Source organism: Phoenix dactylifera, chromosome 11, assembly GCF_051530095.1.
Source record: "Phoenix dactylifera cultivar Ajwa chromosome 11, Ajwa_hap1_PhDact_Kaust_v1.1, whole genome shotgun sequence".
Classification (NCBI taxonomy): domain Eukaryota; kingdom Viridiplantae; phylum Streptophyta; class Magnoliopsida; order Arecales; family Arecaceae; genus Phoenix; species Phoenix dactylifera.
Window position 1 is genome coordinate 24,464,399 of NC_143200.1, and position 10,042 is coordinate 24,474,440.

Below are 10,042 nucleotides of genomic sequence, written 5' to 3' on the forward strand. Positions count from 1 at the left end.
ATCATGCAGTGCTACGTGCAGGGGAGATCGTCGTGGCCTCTGCTTCTGTTACCTCTGGGATGGCCAGAGACATCTGGGGTACTTCCTCCGCTGAGATAGCGCCCAGGTTCGCCCTGGTTTCTTGGGTACCCCCACCCCTTGGTCATCTCAAGGTAAATTTTGATGGTAGTAGGCTGGTGGATGGTGTCTCTGGAGGTGTGGGATTTGTGATCAGAGACTGTGGGGGTAGACTGATAGCCGCTGGGGGCCGCAGCATTTCAGGACCTACCATTGTCGGGGCAGAGTTGTGTGCTGCTTGGGAGGGCCTATCCTTTGCGAGGAGGGCTCTCGGTGCTGTCCGGGTGTTTCTCGAGGGAGACTCCTCGGTGGTGATCGACTGGATTCAGGGGGTGGATAGGTTCGGTGATGGCCATCCACTTATCCTTGAGACTAGGAGACTGGCTCAGGAGATGGGTGACTTTCATGCTGCACATGTATATCGGGAGGCAAACAGAGCGGCTGACTGGGTCGCCTCCTATGTTGCCCGGCACTCGGGAGGGTTTCTTTGGACATCAGTAGCTGAGTGTCCTACCCCGTTGTTGTCTTTACTTTCTTTTGATATGGCCGCATGTACTCAAGCTAGAGATATATGAATTGCCGTTTTCACCAAAAAAAAAAAAAAAAGATGTGAATTTGCAGTACCTCATTGGGGCCTTCATCAGTCCTGGCCTACTTCAATCAAGCAAAGTTCCATTACAATGAAAAATATCAATATCCACTAAGCTCCTAATATATATGTAGTCGTCCCATCAACCACTTTAGAACCTATTGCTGGGCCCAAAAACAAACCGACCAGGAGGAAATCTTTCTCTCCAATCTTTCTATTCCCTACCTTTTTGCATCCCTCCTGCCACGTCAGTGATACAAATCCATAAAATACCAGAGCTCTCTCATTTCCATGGAGAAGTGGCATCCTTGCACAGTTAAAGGCTAATCAGTGGCTTATAGACCTTGCCATCACGTCCCCTGCCCACATGCTTTGGCTTCAACAGCAAGTTAAAATCAATCTCCAAGTCTTTGCTTCCACCCCAAACCACTCACCAACCAACGCATTATATTGTGTAGGCCAATGCAGGAATGAGAAGACCATCACTCCCTTCATCTACTAAACAAACAAACTCATACGCTGTTCCTCCTCCTCCACTCTTACTCTGTTATGCTTCTTAAGCAAGGCAGTTTGAATGACGGCAAGTTGTGGTCTCCACTGCCCACCTCCTCACATCTCCATCCATGCAATCCTCTGCTCTACAAATTTCAAACTTCATAGCGACATGGTGTCCCTCGTTCGGTCATAGGAAAGCAACAGCTCTACTTCTCTGCTCCGCAGATGGATTCCACAGAGGAGTGCGCTCTTTCCGATAAAATACTAGTTGGTATTTCACTTGATGGACGGGCCAGCAACGAGCTTCTTTCATGGGCTATTGGAAATGCAGCTCATCCAAATGACACCATCGTCGCCTTGCATGTTCTCGGTCGGTTTAAATCGATATATCCTGCCAACTCTATTAGTTGTTTTGTGTTTAAGATGCCTGCATCTATGAACATTGTGACAGTGAGAATGCTTGCTAGATTATTAGAGCACTGATTCTTATGCCATTTTACATTGATGGTTGTAACAGTTGGGAAAGGAGAGAAGAAAATTAGCTCTGACAAGACTACATTTCGCCAAGCAAAAGCTTTCGTAATTTCCTTGCTTGGAGAGTTCACCGATATCTGCCAAACTAAGCAGGTTAACTGTTGGAAGATTTATCACTCATTAGGTTATGCTGTGGGATTCGGTGAAATTTGTTGTAAAACGACTTCCTTTTTCTTTTTTTTAGGTGAGGTTGGAGGCAAAAGTCAGAAGCAGCTCGAGCATTGGAAGGGGCCTTACTGATGAGGCAGCATTAATAGACGCCAACTTTCTTCTTGTTGGTGGCTCAAGGAATTCATCTCAAAGGTGAGGCTGCTGCCACCTACACCTAGATTAGGTGGTTTCATTCTTCCCATTCCACATCTTTTCTAATGGATAAATTATGATTCAAGTTATCAAGTATAGTGCTAACTTCCTCTTTTTTATGACCCTTTTTTTTGTGCATTAGTTTCTTTGTTTGTTAAATATATATATATGTCTCAAAGATTTGCTTCAATTATGCCTTAGAAATTCATTTGAAATCACGAAGTATTGCTTCAAGTATGCTCCTAAAGGCTGCTCGGTTATTGCTGTTGGAAAACAAGGTCTGCCTCAAAATGACACTGATTTGGAGTCCCTAACATGTGAAGGTATGAGTACTCTGATTTTCTGAATCATGTTCAATGTTTTCCAAAGTCAGAATCTGAATTTTGTCAATCCACCGCAGGAAACCGATCATTGAGCTCTACTTGGAATACCAAAAACATCCATGTTGGTAAGGCCCTGTCACCTCTGCAGAAGTTTTTTGGGTCAAATCCCAAGAAAGAAAAGAGGCATTCATCCTGTGAAAGTATCTGCGAGAAGAGCTCACCGAGAGCTGTTCTGGATGGACCTGAGGGAGAGAACCATGCTCGAGAGGAGTGCTTGAGTCCATCTAGTAATGAAAATAGCAGTCGCAGTCACACGAACATTTGGAGGCGCCTGTCTTTTGTCAAGCTATTGTTTCCTTTCTTTCGTTCAACAGAGGAATTGGTTGGAAAGGAGACTGATGTGTGTTCAACCGAGGCTGAAGACCAAAAGCCTTCTTGGAGATGCTTTAGCTATGAAGAGATTTCCCGTGCTACAAATAACTTCCATCCTGGTATGAAGATCACCAACTTTCTGCCAGCATTCATAATTTTTACTTGTGTATCATTCTACATTACGTTCTTTTCTTCTTTCCCTTCAGGACTTTTCTAATTTACGCTATTTTCACCATAGAGATACAAGTATTTAGCATCCTATGACTTTTCTTTCTTTTTTTTAAAATCCCATCTCAATATATCAAACAATAGAAATATAGTTCTACTGTGCTTGAATTGTATACATTTTTGAACCAATTTGAATCTACATCTCTAGCCATCTCCTACTGAATATTGCATCAATTATTACAGTGTTTTTCATTTATTAATTAATTTTTGGAAATCAGACAATATGGTCGGTAGAGGAGGATATGCAGAAGTATTCAAAGGAAACCTCCATGACGGCCAAAGTGTGGCGGTGAAGAGATTAGCAAAAGGCAACACCAGTGAGAAAAAAGAGAAAGAATTCCTCACAGAAATAGGCATAATTGGGCATGTGTGCCATCCAAACGCAGCCTTCCTGACAGGCTGCTGCATTGAGAATGGACTTCATTTGATCTTTGATTTCTCTCCTAATGGAAGCTTGGCGTCAGCTTTGCATGGTGAGGATTCACCCATTTTCTCTTTCCATTGCTCTTCAAAGTCAAGGTATACCTAGATTCTGTAACATGTTTTCAGGTAAAGATGGCAAGTTTCTCAATTGGTCGGTGAGATATAAGATAGCCATAGGGATTGCTAGAGGCCTTCACTACCTTCACAACTGCTGCAGGCGCCGAATTATTCACCGTGATATAAAGGCTTCCAATGTTCTTCTTGGGCCAGACTTTGAACCCCAGGTGAAGGACCTCCTAGTCCAGTCTGAATTAGAATTAGCAGGGTGTGCATGTATACATACATATATGTTATGTTTCTTGGCTTGATCAGGAGTTTTTTCTTACAGATTTCAGATTTTGGACTGGCAAAATGGCTTCCAAAGCAATGGACTCATCACTATATCATCCCAATAGAAGGCACTTTTGGGTAAATAATTAGTAACTTTTACATTGAAGAAGTTTATGAGATACAGAATGGAAAAGCTATAATGACTGATTGAAACAACAAAGACAACTACTTCAAACAAGTAAACCTCAAACAATGAGCAGTGACATCGTTAAATCGTTATCTCAAGCCTTCTATAAATTCATTAATCTGACAATGAGCTTAGTCAATGTAACACAGAGCAGTAAAATGGATCTATAGAGCATTCTAAAATTGAACCATGTTTCTGAAACGCAAGCAGGTATTTGGCGCCAGAGTACTTCATGCATGGGATTGTTGATGAGAAGACTGACGTTTTTGCCTTCGGGGTTCTGTTATTGGAGATTGTTACTGGCAGGAGGCCTGTGGATTCATCGAAGCCGAGTCTGCTCCTTTGGGTCAGTGAGATAAATATATATATATAATTTGTCCAGTCTTACTGTTGTTCTAAGTCAATTGGTTGCTGTCTTGCTGATAAATTCAATTTTGTACAGGCCAAGCCACTTATAGAGTCTGGGAAAATAGCTGAACTAGCTGACCCAAAGCTTGAAGGTAAATATGATATGGGTCAGTTGCAGAGATTAGTGCTTACTGCCTCCTGTTGCGTGAGACAGACATCTATCTGGCGTCCATCCATGAGTGAGGTAAATCACATGTTTCTTGAAAATTCCGTAATTCACTTAGAAACAAAGCTCAGAAGAGTTGTGTCTTACTGCCTTCTTTTCCTATAAACACCCCTTCCTCCCAGTGGTAAGATATCTTATAGGCCTTAGTACTCAATTAGAATATAGAACATAATAGGCACTGTTTATTTGTTTACGACAAGAAAATCCTACTTAAAGTGTAAGGTGAAGTTATCTTCAACAACAATATTTCACTTATTGTTATCATCATACTGGTTTAAATTTTCCTTAACTAATAGCACTTAATGCTGAAGCTACAATTTCAGCAGAAGTGTGGAATCCTGAAATATCAGATTAGTAGAGTAAATGTCGTTTGTTTGAAAAATAAAACAGCTACTTAATTTTTTTTTATGAATATATTAAATCCCATCGCATGGCAACCATGGGGCCTCAGGCTGGTTTACTTGTGGAAGTGCACTCTTTAAGACGCGACATACACAAGTATTAAGATTCATCTCGATTCACAGCTACAGATCGTTTTCAAGGATATCAAGAACTTAGATCTGAGAATTGCATTCAGGTACTGCAGCTCCTTCCAGACAGCGATGACCTGAAAGTGGCACAGAGCTGGAGCGTGCCTGAAAGCCAGATTGATGAGATGGATGATTGGAGTTTGGATACAGACTGCTATTATCGCCACTAGCCATCTGTTCGTAAATTGATGGCTGGCTTGGAGTTGGTTTTTTGGGGGTTTTTTTTTTTTTTGCAGTTGTTTAGAAATTACTAAGATTGACTTGTAACTACGTGGTGAACTTGTTTGGTGTTTCTAAATTATGGTGATACGCATGCCTGTCAAAAGTTTTTATTTCCATCTGTTTCAATGCCAAGTGTTATGATTTCGCGACAAAAAAGGTTTCCATCTGCTACCCCTAGCTGGAGTAAAGTAAGATATCAACCCTTGAAGTGAAATGCAGATCCATCATCCATGTCAAATTTCGAAGGTGGCTAAAACCATGTAATGAGGAACAACTTTGGTGCCATCAATTTTCTGAAAAAGAATTGGTGCTATCAAAGAAGCAAACAAAAGACTCTTGGACATATAATCGATTAAAGGAATAAAAGCTGTATCCATTAATTAGCACAAAGATATGCATCAAAGCCAACTGGCCCAAGTTTAAAGAAGACAAAGATGCTCCAACTTTATGTCATACCATCCGATCCAAAACAGTGAGTAGAGAAAGGAGCAACGTTTGTGACACTGTGGGCACGTCATGGAGAAAAGCTAGAAAGAGAGAATGGAAAGAGAAAAGGTGCAAAGAAAAAGCAGCTTTTTAAAATGATAGAAAGGTTGAATGTTTCTCATGCATCCAGCATCCCTCAGTGCCTTTGCAATAAAGGCCACCAGAAACCGCATCCAACACGGCCCATCTCAAGAGAAGCCAAACGGACGGAAGAACAATGGTGCCCACAAAAATATTTCACAGAGTGGCTACATAGACCTATATAGTCACGTTCTCGCGTGTTAGGAAGCTTGTGCTGAGCCATCTCGTTGCACAGACCTACACAACCAAGACCTTAACAAATAAAATCAGATGCATCCCAATAGTGAAGTAACTGGAAAATCACAGCAACATTCATCCCAATCTCAGAGCACCTGTGCCTACACCACCCTGCCTCGATAGTCTGCAAACTGTAAGAAATAAGATGTCTCTTGTAAGTTTCAAGTAGACCTATATACCGTTCCATATAACAACACCTAGTGATAGGAGGCGAAGGTCAATGTCGGAGGTAGCAAGAAAAACTGAATGGAATACTAAAAACCAAATCGAGTCTCAAGATTAGCAGAGTAATAGTAAAATCATTTTGCAAATGAGTTGAATCTGGTTAAGATTTAAATTTGTCACCTTACGCCATTATCAAACCAACGGATTAAAAAAGGTTAATCAACCACACTATTGTAGCACCCAAACTATTCGCTTCGAGAATGAAAGGCGTATATGGCGTATCGGTAACCCTAACAAAACCTTGCCTCCCATTCTATTCCTTCAAGAATCCATTCCCTACGTTCACGTTCCCGGTTGCAGACTTGCAGCACAAGATTTGGTTTACCGCAGCCTTGTCAGATTCGCGTCAATCTATGATCACTTTCCAGTGCCAGCGAGGAAAAGCCTTGACCGTACCATGCGCGACACGAATCCTAAAGCCCCAGTCGTCACCTCCACTCCCGAGCCCAAAGAATGGAGAAGGAAACCAACTACCAATGGCCTTCCAGAGATTGATCTCAAAAGCCAAAAGGACAAAGTCTAAAAAGAAAGGGGAGAAAAGATTAAAAAAGGAAAAAGGCATCCTGCTCTATCCGCCCAAACTGTACTTAAATTTTCTCGCCGATCGGGGAAACAAAAAAGGCCATTTAAAACATAGAAATAATATATATCAAGGATAGAGAAGGGCATGAGAACTTGAGAAGGAGTACATAAAAGCCAAAAACATTAATACATCTTACAACGGAGATCCCGGCTTTGGCCCGAGATCAGAAGGACGGCACGACGCCGTAAACGCCGTCAACCATGAACGCCGCCGCCGCGGCGGAGGAATACATGCGGTCGACCTCTGCCTCGATCTCCGTCCGCTTGGCGAACCGCCCCTTGATCCTGGGCCGCGTCTCCGCGTAGGCCTTCCGCGACGCGTACCGGATCGTCTTTTCGAACCGCCGGTTCTTCCGCTTCTCCCGGTACCTCATCACCCGAGCCTCCCGGTCCATCTGTGCCGCCGGGTTCCCCGCCCTACCCGCACCGCCGTAGGGATTCGTCACGTCCGCCATCGCCCCCACGCCACCGCCACCGCCGCAGCTCCCGTCCGGCACCACACCCACCTCCGATGACGACACCTGCTCCGATTCCAGCAATTTCAGAAATAGGCAAGAGATCGTGAATTAATTCCAAAATCTGGAAGATAGAAAGTTTTTATTACGGTTCCTCCGCTGTGGCTCACAGAATGGGCAGTGTAGGAGCTATAGGAGGGCTTGGATCGGGTGAAATCGTCGCCATCCAGCGCGAGGAGGGCCGGAGGCGGGGGGCCGCCGACGGCCTTGGCCTGGACGGGGACGACGCTGTCGGTCTGGTGGAATCGGGCGTCCATCGACGAGGCGTAGTCCAGATCCAGGTACGGATCCACATCCGAGAAGAAGTAGTCGGCCGCTTTGAGCTCCGGCGCCTCCATCGTCCCCCCTTTGAGGTTAGGGTCCGGGAGGAGCCACGACGCAGCCTCCGGCTCGTTCTCCTCCTCGTCACAGTCGTCAGCGCCCTTGAAGAGGAACCCCCCACCACCGGCGGCCGCGGCGGCGGACTTGAGGGCGGAGGCGGCGGGCTCGAGGAAGGGGACGACCGGGACGCGCTCGTGGCGGCAGGCGAGGGGATTGGCGGAGTGGATGTCGGCGTCGCAGCTGACGCAGAGCGCGGCGGCGTCCGCCTTGCACGTGACGCTCGCCGGCGCCTGCTCGCAGACCTCGCACATCCACACACGCTCGTGCCGCGACGCCAGCTTGTTCGCCCTGTGCACGCGCGCGTCGCACGTGCCGCACAGATACGCCGCGTCCGCCCGGCAGAAGAGCAGCGCCGGCGAGCCCTTGCACGAGTCGCATCTCCTCGGCGCCAGCCCCCAATACCCTCCCTTCCCTCCTTCCGTCTCGCTTGCCATCTCTCTCCTCCTGTTTTCTTCTTTAGCTCACTATTTCTTTCTCCGTGTGTGATTTAGCTTTCTGAGGTGGGGGAGTTCCATTGGGGAGGGTTTCTATCTACTTGGTGCGGGAAGAGGGTTCGGCGACGAGCCCCAGGGATACGTGGAGGGCTGGCGGCCACGTAAATTGATTTTTAACGTAATTTTAGGGAAATGGCGGATATCTGCCATCGCGGATGTCCTGGGTCTGTGCCGATGTGGGACCCACGGGCGACATTGCGAGCCTTGGCCCTTCGGGAAGGGAAGGGGAAGCGAAGATTGGTACTGCTAACGTATCAACGTCGCGGCCGGTGATGTGACCGCGCCCCTGTTAACGTCTGCCGTCCTTCTCAACTCCTAATAACGCCGTTATGCTACCGACTAATAACAGCATTATGAACTTGGACCGGATATTCCATTTTAACTCTCATTTAAGCCAAAATAAGATAGCTGATAGCGGGTCCTAGACTCGAATAATTATGCCATTTAGCAAGTTAAAGTCGTATCCAATGATAATATCATCAGGATTAATTCCTTGGCATACACACGAAATCTTTCCTGTAAAGTTGCTGGTTCGCATTGTAAATAACGGTTAAAGGAATTTGAAACGGATGTAACATTAAAACGGCCGTTATTTTGTGTCTCACGGGGTGACAGGGGCCGGGATTGGCGGATTAATCACGAGAGTAGGCGACTTCAATCGCTTTCGTAGCGAACTAGCGATGGATGATCTAATCTGCTAGAATGTCGAGATTGCCCCTATATGGTGATGTTGCTGGATCGAGTTTTGGTAGGTTGGTCAGAAAATTTTGCAGATAGTTGTGGGCAATTTTTTCTTGCTGGCATTTTAGCGCAATCTTATCTAGTTATCTGCAATAAGCTTTACCGTGTCGCGGAGGACCTTCGCGGCTTGCCGTCCCGTGAGACTAAGGGCCACGCCTCGCAGATGGCTACGGGCACTCGTCCTTCGTGATGCGATCTCGAGAAGGGCAAATTCGTATGATCTCGTGACGACAGGGATGCCGTCATCGTACGAGCTCCCTAGCCTGAACCAAAGCGCCATCCAGACTTCGGCCTCCATCGATGGGCACGTGTCAGGTCAGGAATACGAATGTCGCGTTTATTGGACACGCGTCGGGTGGAGAACAATTGGTTGGATAGAACGGTGCTACGGTATCAGTAGCTGACGTTTTTCCCGCGTGGAAATGAGGGCCGGGAAGCTGGTAAGCGGAAGGTGGAGGCCAAGTTGTGAGATGGGACCCAGGGGTGGATTTGATGGTTGGGGGTGGGGGAGGAGTGCACGGGAGTGGACCATCGCCACCAGGGACATCCCACAATCCCACTAGATTTCCTGCTTTCCCAGCCGAATTATCTGTTGGCTTCTCGGTATTCCTGCTTTTTTTTTAGTAAAGATTGATAAATCAAACCAACGCAAATGTAAGTACATCATTGAGAATCGATAAATAATGTATTAAGAATTAATTATATTTTTAGCTCTCTAAATTTTGGCTTGCTTTTTAAGGAGTCTCCAAACATCAAAATGTTCAAATTTGATTCATATTATTTTATAACTATTTTAACATTATTTCTTTCTCTAATTCTGGTCAATTTTTCTCATCGAAAATTTTTGCTGGCATTAATCGATGATTACGTGTTAAATTAGATAGCAGAAACTGCTTACATGGATAGCAGAAAATTTTTGCTGACATTAATCGATGATTGCTGAGTCTCTCTATCTTCAATTATACCCTTAACCCTATCTTTCTTTTCCGCCTACTTTCCGCGAGACATAAATATACACAAGGAAAGGAAAAATATACACCATCATGACTCGCATATAACAGCCTAAGACACATTCTCCATCTAATCTTCCATTCCATCCCATGATTCTATTTTTCCTAAAATATTGGCACATA

General features: G+C 45.2%; 2 protein-coding genes across 2 annotated transcripts; one reads left to right on the plus strand and one right to left on the minus strand.

The window, feature by feature from the left end:
* Window positions 1-1,076: 1,076 nt before the first annotated feature.
* On the plus strand, window positions 1,077-5,277 carry LOC103707134 (putative receptor-like serine/threonine-protein kinase At5g57670). The gene is made up of 11 exons (XM_008791510.6): window positions 1,077-1,511; window positions 1,659-1,768; window positions 1,860-1,978; window positions 2,180-2,301; window positions 2,379-2,792; window positions 3,120-3,374; window positions 3,451-3,608; window positions 3,713-3,792; window positions 4,052-4,187; window positions 4,284-4,433; window positions 4,993-5,277. Exons 1-11 carry the CDS (start codon window positions 1,367-1,369, stop codon window positions 5,113-5,115), a joined length of 1,812 nt encoding a protein of 603 aa, XP_008789732.4. The 5' UTR covers window positions 1,077-1,366; the 3' UTR covers window positions 5,116-5,277.
* A 1,544-nt stretch (window positions 5,278-6,821) lies between these two features.
* Window positions 6,822-8,267, minus strand: LOC103707107 (zinc finger protein CONSTANS-LIKE 3). The gene is made up of 2 exons (XM_008791474.6): window positions 7,383-8,267; window positions 6,822-7,299 (listed from the first exon to the last, which is right to left on the minus strand). The coding sequence occupies exons 1-2, from the start codon at window positions 8,106-8,108 to the stop codon at window positions 6,943-6,945; spliced, it is 1,083 nt and encodes a 360-aa protein (XP_008789696.4). The 5' UTR covers window positions 8,109-8,267; the 3' UTR covers window positions 6,822-6,942.
* Window positions 8,268-10,042: the final 1,775 nt, after the last annotated feature.